This window comes from Lissotriton helveticus, chromosome 11, assembly GCF_964261635.1.
Source record: "Lissotriton helveticus chromosome 11, aLisHel1.1, whole genome shotgun sequence".
NCBI classification, from domain to species: domain Eukaryota; kingdom Metazoa; phylum Chordata; class Amphibia; order Caudata; family Salamandridae; genus Lissotriton; species Lissotriton helveticus.
The window spans coordinates 705,297,197-705,322,586 of record NC_136072.1 but is presented as its reverse complement, the minus strand read 5'-3'; the positions used below and the strand labels follow the sequence as shown (position 1 = coordinate 705,322,586).

At 47.3% G+C, this 25,390-nt stretch overlaps 1 protein-coding gene across 5 annotated transcripts in view; it reads left to right on the top strand.

The window, feature by feature from the left end:
* Positions 1-25,390, top strand: part of ENTPD4 (ectonucleoside triphosphate diphosphohydrolase 4) — a 326,547-nt gene that overhangs the window by 141,014 nt on the left and 160,143 nt on the right. For 3 of the 5 annotated variants that reach the window (XM_078666557.1, XM_078666558.1, XM_078666561.1), the window contains exons 7-8: positions 10,287-10,346; positions 15,185-15,339. In XM_078666557.1, coding sequence (XP_078522683.1) covers positions 10,287-10,346; positions 15,185-15,339 — 215 coding nt within the window. The remainder of the gene's footprint in view (positions 1-10,286; positions 10,347-15,184; positions 15,340-25,390) is intronic. The other 2 variants (XM_078666559.1, XM_078666560.1) reach the window with 1 other exon arrangement.

Genomic DNA, 25,390 nt, shown 5'->3' with positions numbered 1-25,390 from the left:
GAGACACGTTAGTATTAGATTCCTTACCTTAGAATATCCCCAGGCGTCAGACTGGATCCGGAAATTTTTGGCGTAGCAGTACCCTTGCGCGTCGGTAGGCGTCGTCTGCTGCTCCGCGTCCGTCGTGGGCACCGTGATGACGTCGTCGGAGTACTTAGACGCCGCCTCCGCGTGCTGACGTCGGTTCTTTTTTCCGCACCAGCAGCGCAGATCCGGAAAAAGTGGTACCTTACTCACTTTTTGACTAACTCTCTTTTTGATCTTTTTGATCTCCTTTTTCGAGTCTTCGACTCCTAATCGGTGCCGGTAGGGATGCCTGGTTTCAAGCCCTGTGAGGATTGCGACCGACTGATGTCGGTGATGGACCATCACCGTCGGTGTCTCCACTGTCTTGGCGTCGACCACGACGACAAGGCCTGTTCCGACTGCCGGGCCCTGACTTCGAAGGCTAGACGGGAGCGGTCCCGTAAGCGGCTCGAGCTCCGGCAGTCGCCCCCGCGCCAAGGGAGGTCCCGGTCCGGACAGAGGTCGAGGGACCGGTCGCGGGGGCGGAGCCATCATAGTTCCGGGAGTCGACATCACTCCTCTGGGTGGAAGTCGTCAGGTAAGCACAAGAAGTCGAAGAGACGTCATCGCTCTTCCGACTCCCCCCCGACGCGGCCGGGGGTTCAGGTGCCACCGCCCACGCGGCTCCGTCGCAGGCGCCGCATCCAGCTTCATACCCTTCGGTCCCTGGGCCTAACGCGACGCCGGAGGAGATAGAGCGGTTCCTCATGGCCATGAGGGCCCTCTCTCCTCCGACGGGCTCCGCGGCGCCATCGGGCCCAGCGGTCCCGTCTGGGGGTCCTAGCGGTTTGGCGGCTCCGGCTCCGACGCAGTGGGCGCTTCGGCTCCGACGCAGCAGGCGCCTTTGGGATCGGCGCCGCAGGGCCCCACTGGATCCGGTTCCGGATCCGGGTCGTCGCCGGTGGTTTAACGACCTCCCCGGCGCCGTCCCCTCGGGTGTCACCGCCGGCGCCGTCCTCGGGCGGCGCCATCCCCAATACCTAACTCGACCCGGTTCCGATTATGACGCCGTTCGGAGAGTTTACTTTCCATGAACCGGACCCATCCTTTGTTGAACCTGACTACCAGGAGATGGGTGATGAGGAGGATTGGTAGGGGTCTGAGGACCCTCTGGCACGTGAATGCCAGTCTCATGAGGACTGGGCAGGTGAACTTGGGGAGGCCAGTGGTATAGACACTTCGCCTGACACTGGTTTTGTCTCGCCTCCTACCGTGGCTTCGGAGGAGGGGGCAACCGTAGCCCGTAGCCCGGTGGCAGAGGGCTTGCGCGAGGCTGTCACTGCATTCCAATTTTAAATACCTTTTGTCTTCTTTTGCTGAATACAAGCAGTTCAGCTCCCTCGTCCCGCTGACTACGAGCGGGTGACTTGATTTAATTTTTAAAATTCACTTCCCAACCCGCCCTGCTGACTCCGCCCACCCCCCTCGTCATCCGCCTACTTAGGCTTCTCTCCCCTCTCCTTCAGTGTTTGCACGTAGCCCGGTGGCAGAGGGCTTGCGCGAGGCTGTCACTGCATTCCAATTTTAAATACCTTTTGTCTTCTTTTGCTGAATACAAGCAGTTCAGCTCCCTCGTCCCGCTGACTACGAGCGGGTGACTTGATTTAACTTTTAAAATTCACTTCCCAACCCGCCCTGCTGACTCCGCCCACCCCCCTCGTCATCCGCCTACTTAGGCTTCTCTCCCCTCTCCTTCAGTGTTTGCGCGTAGCCCGGTGGCAGAGGGCTTGCGCAAGGCTGTCACTGCATTCCAATTTTAAATACCTTTTGTCTTCTTTTGCTGAATACAAGCAGTTCAGCTCCCTCGTCCCGCTGACTACGAGCGGGTGACTTGATTTAACTTTTAAAATTCACTTCCCAACCCGCCCTGCTGACTCCGCCCACCCCCCTCGTCATCCGCCTACTTAGGCTTCTCTCCCCTCTCCTTCAGTGTTTGCGCGTAGCCCGGTGGCAGAGGGCTTGCGCAAGGCTGTCACTGCATTCCAATTTTAAATACCTTTTGTCTTCTTTTGCTGAATACAAGCAGTTCAGCTCCCTCGTCCCGCTGACTACGAGCGGGTGACTTGATTTAATTTTTAAAATTCACTTCCCAACCCGCCCTGCTGACTCCGCCCACCCCCCTCGTCATCCGCCTACTTAGGCTTCTCTCCCCTCTCCTTCAGTGTTTGCGCGTAGCCCGGTGGCAGAGGGCTTGCGCGAGGCTGTCACTGCATTCCAATTTTAAATACCTTTTGTCTTCTTTTGCTGAATACAAGCAGTTCAGCTCCCTCGTCCCGCTGACTACGAGCGGGTGACTTGATTTAATTTTTAAAATTCACTTCCCAACCCGCCCTGCTGACTCCGCCCACCCCCCTCGTCATCCGCCTACTTAAACGTCCCACATGCGTCAGCGCAGCGGACGAGCGCAGCGGGCGCGCCGTAGGCGCGCCGAGTTGCGCCAGAGTTAAGCCCGTCTGCGCCCGTCCGCGGCCGGACGGGCCCAGGGGCTAGGGACTCTGCCGCTGTGACATCTTACACTTCCAGTGCATTAAAGAGCCTACATTGTCACTCTTACTCCCTCCTGCCCGATGTCAAAGCGCTTATCTCCGCTCTAGGACTCACAGGGAACACCCCTTCCCTATCGGGACCTCACATCTCACCTACCCTCAGCAAACCTAACATCCGGATTTTATATCTCAATACTCGTTCCCTTGTAAAACATCAAACCGACATCTTTCTCCTACTTTCGGTTGAGAACCCGGATGTCCTTCTGCTTTCCGAAACTTGGCTAACCGATGACTCCCTTCCGGATATTCTGGCGGCATTACCCCCTAATTATTATCTGCTGAATGCCAATCGCCCTGGGGGTCGATCCGGTGGTGGGGTGGCAGCCGTCATACGTAAGAACCTTAAAATTATTGCCACCGCCTCCCTGATCCACCCTGAAGTGGATAACTTGGTCCTCAGCCTAGGAACCGAGGTAGGTGCAGTCACGGTTATAATTCTCTACCGCCCCCCCCTCCCCTATGCCCTCCTTTCCCTCTTCCCTTACTGAGCAGCTCGCCAATCTCATCACATCCACCTCTCGCGTCGCCATCTTTGGCGATTTCAACTACTGGTTCCAACATAAAGATGCCGGGCCGCACGCTACCGAGCTTTTTGAGACCCTTTCTAGTCTTAATTTTACCCAACTTATCAATCTCCCCACGCATAGCGCTGGCCATATTCTTGACCACATATGGACCCTGGGGGTGAAGTCCTCTTGTCCGCAGATCTCTCCTTGTGTGTGGTCTGACCACTTCCTGATCGATATTACGATTTCGGTCAGTGATAACATCAGAGCCCCCCCTCTAGAGGGTGGTGTGGCCCGCAAGTGGAGGTCTGTTGATTCCTCTGCATTTCTCTCTCACCTGTCCCGCTCCTGCCCCTCTCTCCCTAGCGACATCTGTATCGACGAGCTAGACGGTAATATCTCTGACTGGCTCACGTCTGCCAGTAACATCTTTGACCCGCTTACGAAGTTTCCCCGCTCACGGCATAGCAACTCCCACAAATGGTTCGACCATCAACTAAAAACCCAACATCTGGAGTTACGCCAGCTGGAGCGTAAGTGGAGAAGAACCTACTGCTCCATGAGCAGAGACACCTACGTTACTGCTCGTAACAAATACAAAAAAGCCATTGCTATGGCCAAAACTACCTATGTCTCTAACAAGATCCTTTCCGCCCCCTGCAAATCTAAGGAGATCTTCAGAGTGCTTGAAGAATTCTCTTCCGACCCCAGGACGCTCCCTAGCCAGGCTCCGACTCAGGAATCTTGTAATGCCCTCAGTTCATTTTTTCTGGAGAAAATTATTTTGATCAAGGACACTATTCCGGTCACCGTTCCTGGCGCTAATTTCACTTGTCCCCCTCCTAACGCCCTCACCTTCACACACTTTCCCCCTCTAGATTCAAAATCGCTGGCCATCTTGGCCGTCCGGGTTAAATCTGGTTCTCCGGATGACTGTTGCCCACCTTCTATACTACGGGACATCTGTCTCCATCTCCCTGATAATACTCTCTCTCTGCTGAATTCTTCTCTCTCTTCTGGCTCCGTACCTAACTCCTTCAAGGCAGCCGTCCTAGTGCCTTTACTGAAGAAACCGGGAGCAGACCCCGCGGTCTTGGCGAACTACCGGCCTATCTCTCTTCTGCCCTATTTCGCCAAGATTCTGGAAGCCCACGTTACCATCTGTCTCTCGCAGTTCATTGAAAGCTCCAACTTCCTCGAAGTCAACCAGGCCGGTTTTAGACCCGGCCATTCTACAGAGGTAGTAATTCTGGCCGTACTGGACGCTCTCCGAGCTGGCGTCGACAGGGGCATCCCTCAGGCCTTGGTTCTCTTAGATCTGTCGGCCGCTTTCGACACGGTGGATCATAACATCCTACTCCACCGTGTCGAGCAGGCCGGCATCCAGGGCCTGGCGCTGACTTGGGTCAAATCCTTCCTGTCTGGGAGGTCTCAGACTCTCAGCCTGGGTACTTTTAGGGCTCCTAGGGAGTGTTCACTCTGCGGGGTCCCCCAAGGCTCTTCCTTATCCCCTCTTCTTTTCAATCTATATCTTCAACCTCTCCTCTTCTCTCTGAGGCAGTGGGACGTCACCGTATTCAACTACGCTGACGACCTGCAATTCATCTTTCCTCTCGACTCTTCTTCTGCTATCTCTAACTTCCAGGCGGTTATGACCCACATCCTTCAGTGGATGAGCCAGAACCAGCTCAAACTCAATCCCGGGAAGACGGAACTCCTTCTTCCTGGCAAGAGCTCTATTCACTGGGGCCCGCATTTCTGGCCAGGTGACCTCGGGCCTCCTCCCACCCCCGTGGCTTCAGTAAAGAGTCTCGGGGTCATCATTGACTCCGAGTTATCTCTTAAACCCCAAATAGGGTCGGTGGTCTCCTCCTGCATGTACCAGCTGCGCAGGATTAGAAAGGTGGCTTACCTTCTGACGCCTGAAGCCCTGATTTTAGTCATCATGGCCCTTGTCCTTTCCCGCTTGGATTTTTCGAACTCACTCTATCATGGGCTGCCTAAGGCCCTTCTTTCTAGACTCCAGATCGTCCAGAACCAAGCGGCGAGACTAGCCTGCGGGATCCCGAAATGGCAATCTGCCAAACCCTTCCTCACTAAACTCCACTGGCTTCCCATCTCCTCTAGGGCAGCCTTTAAAATCGGCTGCCTCACTTTCAAATCTCTCATCGGCACCTGCCCTGTTTTCCTGAAATCCCTCATCAGTCCCTACTGCCCCTCACGTAATCTCAGATCCTCTACCCTTCGTCTTTTGGTCGTTCCTCCTTTTAAACTTTGCAGAATGGGTGGCCGGAGATTTGCTCTCCTTGCCCCCACACTCTGGAATTCTCTCCCTCTCTCACTCAAACTCTCTAATTCGCTTATCCAATTCCGTAAATCCCTAAAAACTTGGCTTTTCCCACATTCCGGTTAACTCTCCTTTCCTCTTTCAGTGTCAGACTAGCGCCAGGAAACCCACGGTGACAGAGCGCTTTAAAAATGCCCCTTAACATAACATAACCTTAACATAACCTATAGTGTGGTATTGATGAGGGCTGCCAAAGCCTTGGGTCTTGAGCTCCCCGTCGCGGCCGTGAGGACTAACCTCCTCACTGAGGTCCTTAAGCCACAGTCATGCTCAGCCGAGCCTCTGCTGCCGTTTAACGAGGCCTTAGCCGACGTTCTTTTGGGCACTTGGTCCAAGCCCGCTACGGGTTCGCCCGTAGATAGGAATGTGGCTAGACGCCACCGCCCGGCCCCGGGCGACCCATGTTTCCTGTCCACCCACCCCACCCCCGAGAGTCTGGTCATCCAGGCCTCCAATTCCCAGACCGCATTCCCGTCGGCACCGCCGGACAGGGAATCCAAGAGGTACGAGCAGTACGGAAAAAAGATCTTCTCGTCCCTTAATTTGGGATTGCGGTCTTCCAATACCGCATGCCTCTTGGGCCGCTACACCCACTCTCTGTGGGATACGGTTGCGGAAGTGCTGCCAGAGTGTCCGTTGGAGGTACGGGCCAAACTCGGCCAAGCCCTTGTGGAGGGCCGGGATGCAGCCAAATATTCTATCCGGTGTGGGCTGGATACCACCGACTCACTAGGTAGAGCGATGGCAACGACGGTGGCGGTCAGACGCCACCCTGGTTGAGGTCCGCCAACTTTTCGGCCGATGTCCAAAACTCACTGATGGACATGCCGTTTGATGGCCGTCGCCTCTTTGGCGACAAGGCAGACCATGCGCTTGAGCGCTTTAAGGACTCCAGGGCTACGGCCAAGTCCTTGGGCCTCTCGGCCCCGCGCCAGCAATCGGCTGCCTTTCACTCCTTTCGTGGCCACGGAAGAGGTGTACCCACACGCGCTGCCAGCCACGCTCCGCAAGGTAATACCCAACGCGGTGGCGGCCGTGGGAACCGCCGTCCCGGTGGTCGGGGACAACGGCGAGGTCAGTCCACACCTTCCCCCGCAGCATCCGCCTCAAAACCCTCCTAGTCCGTGCTTTCAGGCCCATGTGACGCCAGTGGGGGGCAGGGTTCGCCATCACCACCTCCACTGGCGCACTGTCACATCGGACAGGTGGGTGCTGCAAAGCGTCCGAAGGGGCTACTCCCTCCCCTTCAAGGCGACTCCTCCAGCCATGCCACCGCAGCACCACCGTGTGTCGGGGATCATTTGCGACTTCTGCAGGAGGAAGTTACGGCCCTCTTGGCCAAGGGGGCCATCGAGCGCGTTCCTGGGCCAGAAGTAGGATGTGGTTGCTACTCCCACTACTTTCTGGTACCCAAGAAGGGCAAAGGGGGCCTACGCCCTATCTTGGACCTACGGAACGTCAACGGCTTCCTCCGGAAGGAGAAGTTCAAAATGCTGACACTGGCTCAGGTCTTAGCTGCCCTGGACCCAGGAGACTGGATGGTAGCGTTGGACTTGCAGGACGCTTATTTTCACATCCCCGTCCTGCCGGCCCACCGGCGCGACCTGTGGTTCACGGTTGACCACGAGCACTTTCAGTATACCGTGCTCCCCTTCGGCCTTACCAGCGCCCCATGGGTGTTCACAAAGGTGATGGCGGTGGTCGCAGCTCATCAGCGCAGGTTAGGGGTTTCAGTCTTCCCCTACCTCGCCGACTGGTTGTTGAAGGCGGGCCCGCCCCAGACAGTCGTCAGCCACCTCCAGACTACGGCAGATCTCCTGCACCAGCTGGGGTTCTCCATCAATGTGCCAAAGTCACACCTGTGCCCCTCCCAGAAGCTCCTCTTCATCAGAGCGGTTCTCGACTCGGTTTCGGGTTTATCCACCCGAACAGCGGGTCCTGGATATTCAGGCTCTGATTCCCATCTTTCAGCCGTTATCCCGGATCTCGGTCAGGTTGACGCTGTGGCTTCTGGGGCTGATGGCCTCCTGCATTATACTGGTGCATCACGCCAGGTGGCGGATGCGGGCTCTGCAGTGGGACCTGAAGTTTCAGTGGGCCCAGCATCAGGGCAACCTGTCCGACCACGTCCTGATCTCGGAGGGCACTGCGAGACAGCTGCAGTGGTGGCTCACGGACCGCGATTGGGTCAGCCGAAGATCCCTCTCCCTTCCCCAACCGGAGCACGTAGTTGTGACGGACGCGTCCCTCCAGGGCTGGGGAGGCCACATGGGAGAGGCGGAGATCAGAGGCCTCTGGTCTCCGGCGGAGGCCCGCCTCCACATCAACCTGTTGGAGTTACGGGCGATTTGTCTAGCACTGAAGGCATTCCTCCCCTCTGTCCGGGGGAGTGTAGTGCAGGTGTTCATGGACAACACCACCGCCATGTGGTACTGCAACAAACAGGGCGGGGTGGGGTCGTGGACCCTTTTCCAGGAGGCTCTGCGCCTCTGGCAATGGCTGGAACGCCAGGGCGTGACCTTGGTGGCTCAACATCTGGCGGGATCTCTGAACGCTAGGGCAGACGAGCTCAGCCGTCGGTGCATGATGGATCACGAATGGTGTCTGAACTCGGACGTGGCGCAAGGCCTCTTTCAGCAATGAGGAGAGCCTTGGTTAGATCTATTCGCCACCGAAGAGAACGCGCAATGTCATCAGTTCTGCGCGTTGGAATTTCCAAGGCGGCACTCGCTCGGCGACGCTCTTCGTCGCGTGTGGAGTTGCGGTCTGTTATACGCCTTTCCGCCTATACCACTTCTGCCCAGAGTGCTGAAGAAGATCAAGCGCGACCGGACCCAAGTCATCCTTGTGGCTCCGGACTGGGCTCGAAGGTACTGGTATCCAGAGCTACTCAGTATGTCAGTCGATCCCCCGGTTCATCTGCCTCTTCAGGAGGACCTTCTGTCGCAGCAGCAGGGGACGGTCCTTCACCTGAACCTGTCCAGTCTCCACCTCCATGCTTGGAGATTGAGCGACGGCAGTTAGGGCCATTTGACTTGCCTCCTGAAGTATGTAACGTCATTCTGGCAGCCAGGCGTCCCTCCACAAAAACGGTATACGCCTGCAGGTGGAACAGATTTGTGGCATGGTGCACAGCAAAGGCTGTGGATCCTCTTGCTGCCCCTCTTTCTGAGGTTCTTCTCTTCCTTCTTTCTCTTGCCCAGCAGGGCTCTGCTATGGGCACTATCAAGGGCTACCTTTCTGCCCTTTCAGCCTTTCTGAGGCTGCCTGATCAACCTTCTTTGTTCAAGTCCCCGTTGTAAATAGATTTCTAAAGGGCATCACACACACATTCCCTCGTGTTCCGTTTGTGATGCCTCAGTGGGACTTGAACCTGGTTCTTACGTTTTTGATGTGCGCTCCCTTTGAGCCACTTCACAACTGTCCTCTCAGCCTTCTTACTCTGAAGACTGCTTTCCTGGTTGCCATCACCTCTGCCAGGAGAGCGAGTGAGCTCCAGGCTCTTTCTTGTACTCCTCCTTTCCTTTCTGTCCATCCGGACAAGGTTGTGTTGCGTACTAAGCCATCTTTCCTGCCCAAGGTTGTCACGGCCTTCCACATCGGGCAGTCCCATCACCTTGCCAACCTTCTTCCCGCCACCGCATCCCTCTAAAGAGGAAGAGCAGCTCCACCGTCTGGACCCAAAACGTGCGCTCTCATTTTACTTGGATCGCACACGCCAGTTCCGGGTGGATGACCAACTCTTTGTTGGTTACGTGGGCGCTAAGAAGGGGAAAGCGGTGCACAAGAGGACCATCTCCCGGTGGATCATCTTGTGTATCCAGGCATGCTACTCCTTGGCTAGAAAGGAGCCCCTGTTGGATTGCGGGCTCACTCCACCCAATCCACGGCGACTACAACTGCCCTGGGCCGGGGAGTTGCCCTTACAAGACATCTGTCAGGCAGCTACGTGGGCATCGCTGCACACGTTTGCAAGACACTACTGCCTGGACAGCCAAGTCCGGAGGGATGGCTTCTTTGGCCGTTCTGTCCTCCAGGACTTTCTGGTGTGATTATTGGTTCGCAGACCCACCACTGGGGTTGGTATTGCTGGGGTATCTATTCTAAGGTAAGGAATCTAATACTAACGTGTCTCTTTCAGATGCACAAGTTACTACTTGTGTAACGATATATCTGTAAGAGACATTAGTTAGTATTAGATTCCTTACCGACCCACCCATCCTCCCCGTTCTGTGAACCGATATCTAGGGTTATAGTTATCCCCTTTCAGGGCCCTAGTTTCAATGGCGCCAGTGTTGGTTTTTAACATGGCTCAGCACTTCTGGCGCGGAAAAGCTGTGTCTAAGAACTGACGTCAGCACACGGAGGCGGCGTCTTAAGTACTCCGACGACGTCATCACAGAGCCCACGACCCCGACGACGGACACGGAGCCGCAGACGACGCCTACCGACGCGCAAGGGTACTGCTACGCAAAACATTTCCGGATCCAGTCTGACGCCTGGGGATATTCTAAGGTAAGGAATCTAATACTAACTAATGTCTCTTACAGATATATCGTTACACAAGAAGTAACTTGTGCTTTAGGTGCAGCCACTAACTGGCTGACAGCAAATGAGGCATACCCGACTCTAGTGATTCTACTCATGCTTAATTTATTGAATATTTAAAAGACAAATGCTTAGTTAAAGTTTTTAAAGATGTTTATTTTCCAGTAATATCAGAATGATCTTGAATTTTGGTATCTTCTTACTTCAAACATGTTCAGACTTTGTGATAATAAAGCAAGTAAATATTTCTCCATATCACATGTTCTTTTTTAGGTGTGTATGCATGGATTGGAATCAACTTTGTTTTGGGAAGATTCGAGCACATAGAGGATGGTAAGTGTAAAGTAACAAGAAAAGATTTACCAATAATGGTTTTGCTTTCTGATGTATTTTAAATGCCGCTCGAAAAATAATAGTTTCTGGAGCTCCTTTGGGCTGCCTAACGAGCGTGATTGGCTCTTTCGCCCAGGGCAGGAACAGCCCAAGAACACAACCATGGGAAGAGCAAGAAAGAATCTTGGATTTTGCAATGTTGGTATTGGTCATATTTGGCCTGGGGACAGCTGGCAAGCGCAAACGTCTCCACACCCCAGAGCTTTCCGAAAACTACACACAGGGGGAGTTTTGGATGGTGTGGCTTGAGTGGATGCCCCCACATTTTCGTATCTACATTGGCTCTAAAACGTAAAACATTGTTTAAAATTACAGTATTCCCTCATATTTCTGTGACAGAAAGCCCTGGGATTTGTAGGAAGCCACAAACATCCCACCACCCAGTGCTGTGATTAAATACAGTACCTAATATATGTGGGTGTACGTATTGTATTGAACGGAAACAAGCCACAACTGTGCACTAACAATGTGGTCTTCACAAGGTGAATGTTTTCGCATTTTACTGTCTCGTGAAGTAGGTCCACCCACATTTATGTGAGGTAGCAGTTGCATGAGGAGAATTGTAGGAAATTTGATCCTGTGGAAATGTTCCCATGGCCCGGAGGTTCTGGAGTTTTTGTCACCAAAAAGTGTCTAAACTGATTTCTTTTTACTCTCTATTCTTTGATATTAGAGGGCATTCTGGGTTGTCAAACCTACTCAGATTCCTACAAAAAAAAAGGTGATAGAAGGAATGCTTGGATTCCTCTCAGTCACTGTCAATCCCTTGGGCCATATTCCAGACCATTGTTTTCGCCTACTATGCCATTCCAGCCAGACACCTGCCTTGTGAAAACCATTTTTTCTCCTGCTCTACTAGGAACAGTCCAGTCTGAACCACTAGACCAGGCACATGGGAACACAAGCAACCCCAGTCTCGTCCGTGACGTATAGCTTGAGTCCTATTGCACGGTGAGATGACATGATATGTAAAATAATGATGGACTGGGATGCGTCCCGAGTAATTACCATTGGCTGGGATTAATTCAAGCATTCCACCCATCACTTTTTGTTTAATTCATTGCGACACCCTAAGTGCGACGGGTTTGCCCAGATTTGGATCTCATGCTCACTGTGCTTCTACAAGCAAGCTACATCTGACAGAAGGGGCCAAATAGGCTAAATTCGTTATTGGGTTGCTTGTGTTCCAGTTCAGAGAGGATGCGGCTTGACTGATCCTCTGGGAGCATGACCACGGTTGATTTGTATATGGCTGGATGTAATCGTAGGCGGAATTATGGGCAAAACAAATGATGGACTGGCGTGCCTCCTAAGGAATTACCAGTGGCTGAAATTAATTCAAGCATTCTACCGTCACTTTTTGTTTACTTCGGGATTCATAGCAGTAACATTGTACTTGCTTCCAACTGTCTCTACCTTTTTTAAATGTCTAGGGTAGGTAGGTTTCCCTGGGTGCCTGCCAACCTCATACCCAAATACCATAGAAATCTTCTAGAGAAGTGCTTCCATCGGGAATGTCTGTCTGTGAATATCTACTCAAACCCTTTGAGAGCCTGCAAGTCCGGTAGCCCTAGCTACAGAAAACCAGGAGCAACATTGATGTGGATCAAACCTTGCCAAGTATATTCTCCTGCATGAGGAAAAGTGAAGGAATTTACTTTGGTTTGTGAAAAGAAATAGCAAAGAATTTTGACAAACGTCATGTTCAGCATGTTGTCTAGCATAGCCTTATAGGGCGAGGGAGATCTGCAGCAATGTAAACCTTAGGGATGTTTAACTGTTAAAAAATTGATGTTTGCAGTATTCTTCCTTATAGCCCAGGGGTGATACGACCGAAGGACAGTGACTGTGAAAGTGGTATTTCACTTTAAAGTTTTCGCCTGTGGCCTCCTGGAACTCTTATAGAACCCACACATGTCGGATACCATCACACTCAGCAGACCTAGAGGAACAAAACTTGGGATCAAGCCTTGGCAGGGCTATGTTCCCAAGCAAACAAGACTGAAGGGAATTGCCAAATTATGGAGAAAAAAAATCTGTAAAAAAAATACTGTTCAGCGCAATTCCTCAAGTCACTAAACAGACTGAGGGAAGTAGAATGGTTTTGATATGATGCCATACAGCCCTGGGGCCATACCTGCGACCAAACGACAGGTATCTGTAACAACATTTGGCTTTCAGTTGCTCTATAAAATTCCCAAATGCACTGCACCTAGTTTATTGCATATGCCTATCTCATATCCATAGAAAACACATACATATCTCATACTCCCACGGTAAGGAGTCCCAGAGGAACAAATATTTGGATTGAGGTTGACATGTACAGGTTCCTGTATGATGGAGACTGGAGGGGTTACAGCGAACTCTCATTGTATCCTATCTAATTCCCTAAAGGCAGGTTTTCTTTGAAATGCTCAATTTTTGTCTCGCTACCTAACTGTCAGGAGCATAAACCTAGCATCTACCACAGCCTCCCTCTCTCTTTAAGTGACGAGGAGTTTACCATGTTTTGATTTTTTTTTTATATAAATCTTTTGTCATGTTTAGCACTTTCTCCAGGTCAGTCAGTTAGAGAAATGAACACGTAGCACAAACCAATAGATTTGGTAGGTTGTAGAGAATTAGAAAATGTTTAGTTTTTTTAAACTTTCTGTATAGTCCAAAGTTTGATAACTGTCATCAAATGAATAGTGCACCATAAACCCTGATTTTGTGGTATTACCAGACTCTAGATGTCATTGCGAACATTGCCTTTGTTAGCATTCCATTGATTAATTTGTCCATTTGATTATTACTCAAAATATAGAGCAGATTTGTTAAAACAGAATTAAAATATCTCCACATTTGTCATTGTATCTTCAGGCTGCAATGAGATTTTGATGCAGAATTTGCACCGATGCCATGAAGGTGCTTAAAAATATATATTTTGTATGGGTACACAAAGAGCTCAAAGGGTTACATGCATTTAAACAATTCAGTACCAATGTTTCTGAAAAAAGCTCTTCCACAGAGATGCACAAACATCCCTGCATTGAAAGCGTTAAGATTAGGTCTGTATTTCATTTGTTTGTGTATATTTGTTTCATTTTCAAGCATTGTTTCACTCTACTTCAGGCGAAGTGACATTATGTCAGTGGAAATATGCTGCTCACTCCCTTTCACTACTTTTGCTCACTCATTCTTCAATACAAAAACTCCTTTTGTTTTCGTGTACCCAGTCACTCACCCTTTTATCCATCCAAACAGGTTTACTCACCCACTTAACCACCGATGCACTCACTTAGCCACGTATTCATCCACTCATTAATTAATTCCTGCATTCAACAACTTACAACTAACAATCCACTGAACCGCATGCTCCTTCAGTTATAAAAAAAAAAAAGAAAGGCTATCAATTTTCTATTTCATATTAAAGTGACTATATAAGATACATTTTATAAAGAATGTTTAGGGCCGTTTCTTATCCTCTATTAAGTTACTCTCTTGACATCACCCTATATTAATCCATTATTGCCTCATGAAAAGGAATTGTTGCCCTAAAAGACGACAGATGTGTATGATGGTATCACACAAGAAAAACATTCCTAGTGACCAGAGAAAAGGGCAGGAGCTTTACAAACCGAGCTTGCACAGCTCTAAGTCAATAATGTATTGGTTATGGGGTAATGATTCATACTGTCAGCACCTAAGTTAGTTTTTTTTTTTATAAAGCACACTTTTAAACAAATAGTCTAAAACAATAACTTGTTTTACAGTTTTAAGTGCTGCAAAGTGCATTGGCAGATGACCCAAAACGGTAGAGGTAGAGAATTGGAGGGGTGAGGCCTTGAAGACGGGCTAGCATCCAACACAATTCTTTTCACAAAAGGCCGCCCTAATTAAGTGTGGGAGAGCCCCTGGAGAACTCTACCTAGGAATAATTCAGTTTCTATGTGCTAGCTGTCTTGACTCTAGATTGAGAACAAAAATGCAGTTCTTCAACAGCAGTGCAAACTTTGTAACACTGTCAACATCATTCAATGTCTAGAAAACCTGCTCTAGCTGGTTAGAAGATAGTTAAGGCTTTTTAGTCTTCGTGGAGACTGTTGATTTCGTTTTCATTTGTATCCTTTGTGGCTGTTCTACATACCTGTCTGCTCACATTCACTGTCCATATTAACCATTCCTATGCCTATTAACCCGCTAATTTACATTCACACTCGTTCTCTGTCAATCCCATTCTCAAATTCACACACACCTTTGCCCATCAAATGCATGATACTTTAACAAATTAAAAACTTGACATATTAGCATTGCCAATCCTTCTTTAATTATACTAGTTCCCCTTCCTAGCGGCTTGTATGTTGGAATTATCAGCATGTTTTCTTTAAGGTTCTTCAACATTTGTCCTCTTTTTTAATTTGGGTAAATGTTCAGTTTCTGCAGGATAAAGTACTTTGACTGCGAAGTAACTCATATTTTAAGTTGGGGATGAAAAGTGCTTATATAGTGAAGTGATGAAAGCGAACAAATCGGGATGCCTTATTAGAAAACAGCCCTATTTAACAAAGCTAGCTACTCGGAATTCTGTATGTTTTTCAAAAATGCCTGTTTTATGCAAGCATGAGGGCAGACCATTTCTGTGTGTGTGTTAAAAACCCAGAACATGTTCAACTTGTACTGCGAAACCTTTATGGTCATTTGAATGCCTTACAGTTTACTGTTTTCAACCTGCATTGTATTCTCATTTTTATTCTGTCTGTTTTTTTGAGGCTTGAATGTTGCCTTTTGTTTTACAGATGATGACGCTGTAGTTGAGGTTCATATCCCAGGCAGTGATAACAAGGAAACCATCCTTCGTAAAAGAACGGCAGGGATACTCGATATGGGCGGAGTGTCCACTCAGATAGCATACGAAGTCCCTAAAACTGTAAGCTTTACATCTTCACACCAGGTTATTATCTGCACCACTTTCCTTCTTCTTGTTTTTGTTTAACCCATAACCATCCTTTTTCGTTTTTCATTCCTGAGCATCATTGTTGTCCTTACTGGGGCCCTCCATTTCTCATACCTTGGCGAAAGAAGACCTGAAAAGGAGTCTTGGAAGCTAAGCAATTTTAATTTTTTCTTTTGTAATTAGTGCTTGTTTGGTGCTTACAATCTTCAATTCCATATCCTTCTTTATATTAATATGATACACACTAAAGTTCTTTCCATCTGTCATGTCTCTGGCTGTATACGAAATAAATGTAAATAGTGACACATTTAAGGAGCCTTTCACTTTTTGGTTTCTGATGGAAATCCACCACAGATTTCAGGTTGGTCTCAAAGCAGAGTTTTAATGTTGTCTACTTTCTGTTGTTGAACTGTGATCTGTCAGAGGATTATCCGACTAAGCTTTAAAATGATTTAGGTAATACCCTATTGGCCAAACCCAATGCAGTGAGCTAGACTCACTTTTTGTAAGCCATCAACCCCCCTATTCAATAGTATATATTTAATTTTAGTATAAATCTAATCCACATTCCCAAAAGCAATCATTTATAGCTGGATGATTTCTGACTGTTCTTCAAGCTAACTGGTTAACGGTCAAAACTTTAAATTCTAAAGCGCGTACCTCCAATGTATTCCAGCCTTCGTTGGAGAACAGTTCCCAAAATTAGTAAGTTTCACAAAGATGGAAGTTCACATGCTGGGATCAGAACCTCCAGCCCCAACTCCTGTTATGCCTTTGAGTAAACTATAACTGTATCAGAGCATTAGCACAAACAACTTAGAACGTGAATGGGGTTAATTCTGATGAGCGCATTTCAGGATATTTAAGGAAGTCCTTATTTGGGTTACAGAGGCAAGCAGCACAATGCAAGATAATGACCGCTAGATCCATTTTCTCAGGACTTCCCAATCGGACACACCCACACCAGTGCTTTGCCATCATCTGTTATCCAGAGGTTTAGATGTATACTTTTTCTGCATGAATAGACAGAATTACCCCCCGTCACAATATTGTGCTCTCCATTATGCAAGTGTAACGTGATAACGCAAATACTCTTTGTAAGAATACAGCTTGACATATGCCCTTTTGTTGATTTACACCAAATGCTGTTCAGTAAGTGACCCTTTTGTAGGCAAGTGTGCAATCACATGTAGGTGTGTCTATCTGGTAGTCTCTGAGGGATTTCTGGACGAATTGTGAACAACATTTTGTTTTGTTTAAAATGCGAGCTAGTAAGTTCTATTGTTAGGAAAAGAGTGCAACATCTTTTCCATGTACTAATTAAGTGGAAAAAGCTTTGCACCCTTTTCCTTAACACAAAAGCTCATTGGCTCATTAAGCACTTTTCTTGCCGACAGGCAAGTCTGACTACATGCTTTGTGAATTGTTTCCATGTTGCTCTACCCAACTGTCCTACACCTTGACTTTATTAAAATCAAACAGTTTTAATAGGGGAGAGGAGTTGGCCTAACGGCTAGGACGCTCGACCTGTGACCTGGGGATCTGGGTTCGAGTCTCGGGAACGACGCCAAAACCTCCTGTGATTCTGGGCAAATCACTTAATCTCCCCGTGCCTAAAATGAAAGTGTGTCCTCATGTAACGTAACTGGAACATATGTAAAGCGCTCTGATACCTGATTCGGTTCGGGTCTAGTTTGCGCTATATAAAACTCTGCAAAAAAAAAAAAATTCCAAATTCAAATAATGGTGCATACAGGTATAAACATGTTTGTTTTAAAGCATTAAGGCTTTATCCATCAACTTTCAGGATCTCCACAGACAATAGTAACACAAAGGATAAAGTACAACTTTCAGGAATGTCAGCTGTTGGTCCTGTCAGCACATATACAGATTTCATCCCATTAATGCCCACTTTACCCCCGCCATTTTTAACATAGCCATAGTTGTCGTAAGATTCCTATATCTGCTTCCATAAAGTGCTATAATTTTGTTTTGTGCACCTGCGTCTTTCTCGCTATGCATGCATTAACCTTTCTCTGTTGAACCATTAATCTTTGGTACTATTTGTATTCCTACTTGAGGCCATAATTGTCAAATTTGGTCAGCAACTTTGGGCATCGTAGATAATTCAGTCTGGTATCTTGAGCATGAAAGGCTAATAATCTACAGTTGTTCATATGTTTTATTTTTAAGTATTCAGTGTGAACTTGCACATCAATACGTGATGAGAAATATTGGGTTAATGAACAGTTGCGATAGTGATGTGCCCTTTGTGCACTTGAACTACTGTGACATATATACCATAAGGGTAATATAGACCAGTTGGTTTAGTATTACACCCATAGCTTCTTAAGATGTTACTGTCTGGCACTAGAATATGACTTTCAAATTTCTTGGAAATTTCAATATTTGTTTAGCCCAAACTTTATCTATGTTCAAGTTAATTTTTTTGCATGGGTAATAATAACCATTGCAATTAAACACCAGAGGATAAAACATTAATTGCATACACAAAACCATGCTACACACACAATTTTTTTTTAAATTTTATGGCATGACACGGAGGCCAATATTATGCAATCTCCTTTATTGCTTAGCTCACAGCAGCAACAATGAAAGGTTCTAGAACTATAATAAACATTCCAGATAGGTATATAGTCCATGTGCACGTAGTGGTCTTCCTTCTTTGTTGCTGCTGCTCACAAGATAAGTAACCTTCTCTGCCTTTATACTCTTGTCTGTTTGACTGTTGTATATAGTATATATTGTGAGCTGTGGGAGATTTTTTCTTTAATATTTGTGGATCCCACTTCCCCCTCCCCTAATCCTTCAGCAACTTCATATTTCTGAAACGGTATTTTTTTTTTTTTTGTTCAAAAAGGTTTTTATTGGTTGTTTCAGCAGTAACAAACAGTAATTAGATCCAGTAGTACATTTATGTTCAGAAGTGTACAGTTTGAAAGCGCCACATAATGCGTTACAACAGTAGTCAATGGAAAATTCAAGAGTACGGTAACCAATAACTCTCGTCGGAGGTAACAGAACATGTATCGCACACTCATCAAGCATTTAGAGACAGATATTGTATATCACTGGCTACACGGTAAAGGGTACCATGAAAGGCGATACGGTGATGGGAGAATGCAAGTGCTAGTGCCTGTGAAGCAAAAACAGTGGTCGACTATCTTAAGGTGGCTTATGCGTCGTAAAGTAATTATCAAGGGTTGACCACAGTTTTCTCGTGGGGGGACGCCACGGCGTCTGTTGAAGTGCGATGTTATCTGCACCGCGTAGACTGATAATCCAGTTCAACCACCCTGAGAAGTTGGCCTTATTGGTATCTTTCCAGTTACTAAGGACTGTCTTGATCGCCCCCGTGAGGAGGAGGTCGAGTAAGGCCCTATCTTCTATTTCAAGGGAAGGGTCTTGGGTGAATCCGAAAACAAGATAGGGGAGTTCCTTAATCGGTGTAATGTGGAATAATTTTGATATAAATTCAAATATCTTCTCCCAAAACTGTGTTACGCAGTCGCACTCTAAGATAATATGAGATAGATCACCCTCCGCGTGTTTGCAGTTCCAGCAGAAGGCGTCTGTGGTAATATTATGTGCAAATAATCGCGCCGGTGTCCAGAAGGCCTTGTGCAAGAGCCAGTATTTTGTTTGCGAAAGTGTGGGGCTGATTTTGTGTCTCATACAGGATATCCATGTATTGGTCCAATCCATCTCTGTAATAGGCTTGGACGCAAGGTTGTCCCAGAATTGTGTAATTGGGGTAATGAGGCTAGAATGTTGAGGGCGACTAAGTTTATAGAGGGCAGAAACCTGGTGTCCCAGCCTGTTCACCCTGGCTAGGTACGAAGGAAGGGAGGGTGTAGTTCGGGAGAGTTTGGCTTTGGTCAGTGCTGTTTTTACGTTAAGGAAGTTATAAAATTCAATTGGTTCGAGGTCGTATTTGGTTTTTAGGTCACCGAATGGGACAGGGTATGATCCCGTAAACAGCTGATACGGAAAAAGTATGCCTTTTTTGATCCATGATGTAATGTGTAGGGGTTTACCTTTATATAAAATGTTACGGTTGTCCCATAAGGATTCCCAGTGTGATCCTCGAATGCTGTTTTCCAGGAGTCTGTCGAATTTTAGAAGAGCACATTTTGTGTTATGGAATATTGATTTGGAGTGGGTTAGTCTATTCAAATTAGAAGAGAAGGCCGCGCTAGGGGAGATACCCTCTAGAATCTCGTTCTCAATTTCTAGCCAAACTGGAGTATAGTCAGGTGAAGGCGAGAGCCAATGGGCTCCCTGCTTGGCGAGAAAGGCGGTTTCATATCTTTTGAAATCAGGTAGGTTGACCCCACCAGCGGTTTTGTCTAAGCGGAGTTTTTTTATGCTGATTCTGGCTCTTTTCCCTTTCCAAAGGAAGTTTGATATAGTCATGTCTAGTTTGTGGTAGAAGTCAGGCGTAAGAGTAAGAGGGAGCATAGATAGGAGATAATTAACCAGTGGTGATATCATCATCTTGATGGTCTCCACTCTACCCCACCACGTAATGAAGCGAGGGGACCAACCCTCCAAAAGGGTTTTGATTTTGTTTAAGGTTAACTTTTCATTCCGTTGGAGGGTCTCCATAAGGGAGTCGCCGAATTCAATTCCAAGGTATTTCACAAATTCTGTTTGCCAGCAAAGCCCTGAGTTCCCTAGTACCTCTTTGGCTGTTAAAATATTGAGTGGTTTGACCTCAGATTTATCCCGGTTGAGCTTGTATCCCGAGTATGTGGAGTATCTGTCAATGGTGGACATTAGTGCAGGGATAGAGGTATCTGGTGATTCTGTCACAATCAGGATATCGTCCGCATAGGCGGCAAGTTTGACGCACTTATTCCCAAATTTCACACCTTTAATGGATTCGTTGTTTTTTATATTAGCTATTAGGGGTTCCATTGCTAATAGGAAGAGCGAAGGGGAAAGGGGGCAGCCTTGCCTCGTCCCCTGCTCAAGGGAGAAAGGGTCTGATAATGATCCATTTATGGCAATGCGTGCGGTAGGTGAGAGATACAGGGCCATTACCAAGTTAATGAATGTGTCCCCAAGGTTAAAGACGGACATACAGCTCTTAAGGAAAAGCCAGGACACTCTGTCGAACGCCTTTTCTGCGTCAAGAGTAATAGCAACTGCGGGGTCTGCGAGCAGTCTGGCTTTTTCAATGACGTGACAGAGTAGTCTTGTATTATCGTTGGACATGCGCTGTTTCATGAAGCCTACTTGCGACGTACTAATTAGTTTTGGTAGTTGCGAATTTAGTCGTGTGGCTAGGATCTTTGCATATATCTTGCAGTCTAAGTTGATTAGGGAAATCGGTCTGTAGTTTTTGGTTAACAGTGGGTCTTTGCCGTCTTTAGGAATGACTATAATGGTGGCTTCACTCATCGATTTTGTTATTCCTTTCGTTACATTAAAGGACTTAAACAGTTTTAAGAGAGTCGGGCTCAGCGAGTTTGTTAGTTCTTTGTAGAAACTGGCGGAGAAACCGTCAGGGCCAGGTGCCTTGTTACCTTTAAGGGTTTTAATAGATGTTGTTACCTCTTGTAGGGTGAACGGAGAATTCAGAGTGGCATTATCCGTGTCATTGAGTTTAGGTAGGCCTAATGAGTTTAGGTACTTATTACACTCTTCCGAGTCAAAGCACAAATTATTTTTATACAGGTCTTGATAGAATGATTTAAAGGTATGTAAGATTAGGTCCTGTTTTGTTTGGACGATATTATTACTATCTTTGACTGAGGCAATATTGAATTGTTTTTGTTTGTGTTTTAAGTATGACGCTAAGACTTTACCAGCTCTATTACCTTCGCATGTCCTAAGAGCCTTGAACTTGTTAACCCAGACCCCCGCTCTTTTGCTGAGTATCGAGTTGTATTCATACTTCAGCTTAGTAAGTTCGTTTAAAATCATATGATTTTGGAGATTTGCAATATGAGTGGCTTCTAGATTTTTAATGTTGACTTCTAGAGTGGTTAAATCCTTGTTTAGTTTTTTATTAGCATGAGCTCTAATTCCTATGATTACACCCCTCAGAGTGGCCTTAAGCGCCTCCCAAACAGTTGCTATGTCCGCGTCATGGGTGTCATTTAAGGCGAGATAGTCTCGGATGGCGTTCTCAATCTTTTGCTTGTTTTCTGGTTCAGAAAATATTTCATCATTGAACCACCATCTTTTAGGGGGGAGAATGGACCTGGAACCCACTAATTTGGTCTGAATGCTCGAGTGGTCAGAAATCAACTTAGGGGCAATGCTGGTTTCCTCTATGAGGTGTGTGAAGGGGCTATTGACGAGGATATAATCTATCCTTGAGTAGGAATTGTGAGGAGGTGAGTAAAATGTGTAATCGCGGCCGTCAGGGTGTTGGAGTCTCCATGAGTCGTGTAAGTTGAATCTGGAGCATAGACGGTGTAGACTAGTATGTGAGCGGGTCGGTTGGTAGGAACAGGAAGAGTGGCAGTCCGTTATAGGGTCAAGGGGTAAATTAAAGTCGCCTCCCATTATCAGTAATTCTCCCTGAGGTACACATTCTAGGGTCGGGGCCAATGAGTCCCAGAATTCTGGGTCGTCAGTGTTGGGACCGTAAATTTTCATGACGTGGATATGGTCAACGTTTCTTTGCAGGTGAGCCATGATGAAGCGGCCATCCTGATCCTGAGTGTGCGATATTACAGAGATGTTGGATTTTTTAGCTATTAGGGTGAGGACTCCACATTTTTTGCCAATTGCTGGCGAACAAAGAGTGTGTGAGATCCAATGTTGACTTATCAGTTCAGCGTCATCCTTCGATAATTTAGTCTCCTGCAAGAGGAGGATGTCACCCTTGGATTTTGACAAATATTCTAGAACTTTCCTCCTCTTGACTGGGTGGTTGAGTCCTTTAACATTAAAGGAGACAATGTTAAGGCCCTCCGTGATAGAGGAATTGTGGGTCATTGATAGCTAGGTCGTCGCTCTTGATCAAGTGGTAGAGCCGTGAACATTAAGCTATAGTATATTAAGTGGATGACAAGTATGGGCGAACGATTTGTTCCCTTAGTATGGTTCTGTCTCGCGTGAGTTTCATCTGTAGTGGCTTTCGCAGGATTATCGTGTCTTGAGTTATCGTGTCTTGAGATCATGTTTGATGTGCTACCGTGGTCAATTATAAGGAAGGTCTCGGATAGCATTACTTCTAAAGCTAAAAAGGTGAGTGGAATCATTAACCATAAACATTGAACACATGCTGAAACAATCCAGAATTTTTTTTCCCCCTTTCCCCCCCTACCCTCCCCCCCCTTCCTCCCTCCCCCCTGCTCTCCCCACCTCCCTCCCCACCCCCCTTCCCTTCCAAAAGAACTTAGGAGCTGCGACGGCATTGCCGTTCATCTGCAACGCAGGAAGGTTTTAGAATGATAGAAATAACAGGGAATAACATCAGTAACATCAAGTTCTTACTGCGCTTAAGGCGCTTTGTTAAGTAACAGTCCGTTTCAGCTAAACATAATAAGCATGTACACAGAAAGTTGTGATACAGTGAACCTTAAGGAGGACATAAAATTGCCTGAGAGAGTATATCTTATAAGTGCATTGGATAGAAGTAGGAGTTAAAAGGATGTAACTCCATGACTGTTCATTTGTATATACTGTGCAGGATTGGTTTGTGAAAACAGACGTGCTCTGAAACAAGGTAATCAGAAGAGGATTTTCTGCAGAGAATGATCTTTCTCTCGAGTGATCCCTAAAGATCTATATGGAGTAATGATAGGGATCATATCCCAAAACATTTTGTTCCATTAATGGTTTACAAAACATAACTTAACACGTGTATTGAGCTGTGGTCTAGGAGCTAAGTATCGTGATAGGAGGTTCAATGAATACGTCAGTTTACCATGGGTGATCAAGGCTCTGTACCCTGAGTGGTCTTACCTGATGGCGACAAACACACCAGAACACAATGATACTTGAAACTAATATGGAAGTGTCTACAAGGAAATGATTTTGCCAAAAGGTAAGTATTAGCTTGTCTAACCAATTCCAGGAGGAAAACCTGGACGCTGTATTAATAAGACAACATGTTTGAGGTATGAGAATAGAACGATGGGATCAGCCATGACCAGAGTCTGAGTTAACATTTTCTAACGAGTTTGTCTAGCGTTTATTCGAGGGGTTGTTTGACAAGTCCATGCTTTGTGAAGTGGAGTCTCCAATGAATTGCGCTAATGCGTTTGGGCTCGTGAAGAATTTCGGTTTGCCTTGAATGGTGATTTTGAATTTCGCCGGGCCGGCGAAAGAGTATTGAATTCCTTTCGATCTTAGTCTTTCTCTTTGTGCCAGGAAGCCCTTCCTGATTTCAAGCGTGTCTTTCGAGTAGTCTTGGGTGAAAGTTATAGTGTGGCCCTCCCAAGTGATTTTATGGTTTCGCCGCGCGAACTGCAGTATAGCTTCTGTATGTTGATGCCTTAATGGTTTGCAGATCAGTGGGCGCGGACCTCTGTAGCCATGAGGGATATAGCTCGGCACCCTATGGGCTCTGTCGAGTTCAAACTCGTGGTGGAAGGAAATCCCTGTTATTTTCGGGATCCAAGCTTCTAAAAAGTCCACACAGGAATTCGCGTCTTTCTCTGCATTTTCCGGGATTCCAAAAATGCGCACATTTCCCCTCCTGTTTCTGTCTTCCAACTCTGATACCTGGCGTCTGAGCTGGTCCGTTGATCCCTGAATTTGCCGCATGGATGCGGAGGCATTTTTGGTCTTATCTTCCAAGTCGCTAATCCTTTGCTCCGCTTCATCTATGCTTTTGTGGACCGAGCTCATGTCGGCTCTAATTGCAGTGAGCTCCAATTGCATAGCGTCAGTATTGGATTTGGTTGATTTTGCTAGATCGTGTACTTCTGCCAGTTTTATCAGGATCACTTCTAGGGTACTGTTGACGTCTGACTTTGCCTTGATGGGGGAATCTGACAGAGAGGGTGCCGGTTTTACTTTTTTTGCGTTCTTCTTCTCGTCTCTGTCCGCCATGTTGAGGGGTTTCGTTTCCGTACTACCAGAAGGTCTGTGAGGTAATGGGGTACTGGCTGATGCTGTCGGTGGCTTCCCGAGGAGGGCTCAATCTTTTGCTTTAGGGCTTTGGCTACCTGTTGCGTTGTGAGGTAGGCTAGTACATCTCAGAATGGCACAGAGGCTTTAACAGAGCTTAACAGAGTTTAACAGAGTGTTTACACCAGAATTATGGCTCCTTTCACCAGAACAATTGTAGACGTAGCAGTGTTGAGAAAAGGTAGTGCCATGCGTGTGTATGTGGTAGAGTTCAGTATTTCATAGCTTTAGGCTGTAGAAGACAAGCTTTTCCATCAACCTTTCATATATTTCCTATAATCCTCAAACTTTCGCGCCGGAAAATGACAAAATGAACACAAACGGACGCCATTTTTAAGTCAGGCGCTATTGGTAATGATCATGTTCAATTTACAGGCCAGTCGCTGATGGGGGGAGATATCCCCTTTCCTGTGGGGCTTTATTTTGAGGGTGTAGGGCAGCCACTTCGTTTTTGCAAGGTAAAACGCTTCTTATTGGCAGTGGGACGTTATTTTTTCCAGCGCTCTAGGCGCGAGTTAGGTAGCGGGCGGCCATCTTTAAGTCAGGCGAGCTGCCGGGCTCCGGGGCGGAAAAATCTGAAGCGTTCACTCTGAAGGGCTACAAATGCTGCCGATATTCAGCCGACACTGTGCGCAAACATCTGGGCTCACCTCCTTGCCGTGTGCGCTTCCGCTGATTCCCTGGCGGATTCCGTCTTACGCCACGTGGTGGGTGTCCCTTAGCGCCGAACCTCCGCACATCACTTCTCGTGGGTTGTCGGGTTGCGGTATGGGTGTTTCCGTTGGGTGCTGAGTGTACAAAGTTACACCGAGAGTGCTCCAGGCAGTCTGGAGGGAAATCCTTCCACTCCCACTATCGTGGCTACGATATTTCGTCCTTTAGGGCTGAAGGTCCGCTCTCCTGCATCGCAGCGAACGAGCTAGGCGGCCAT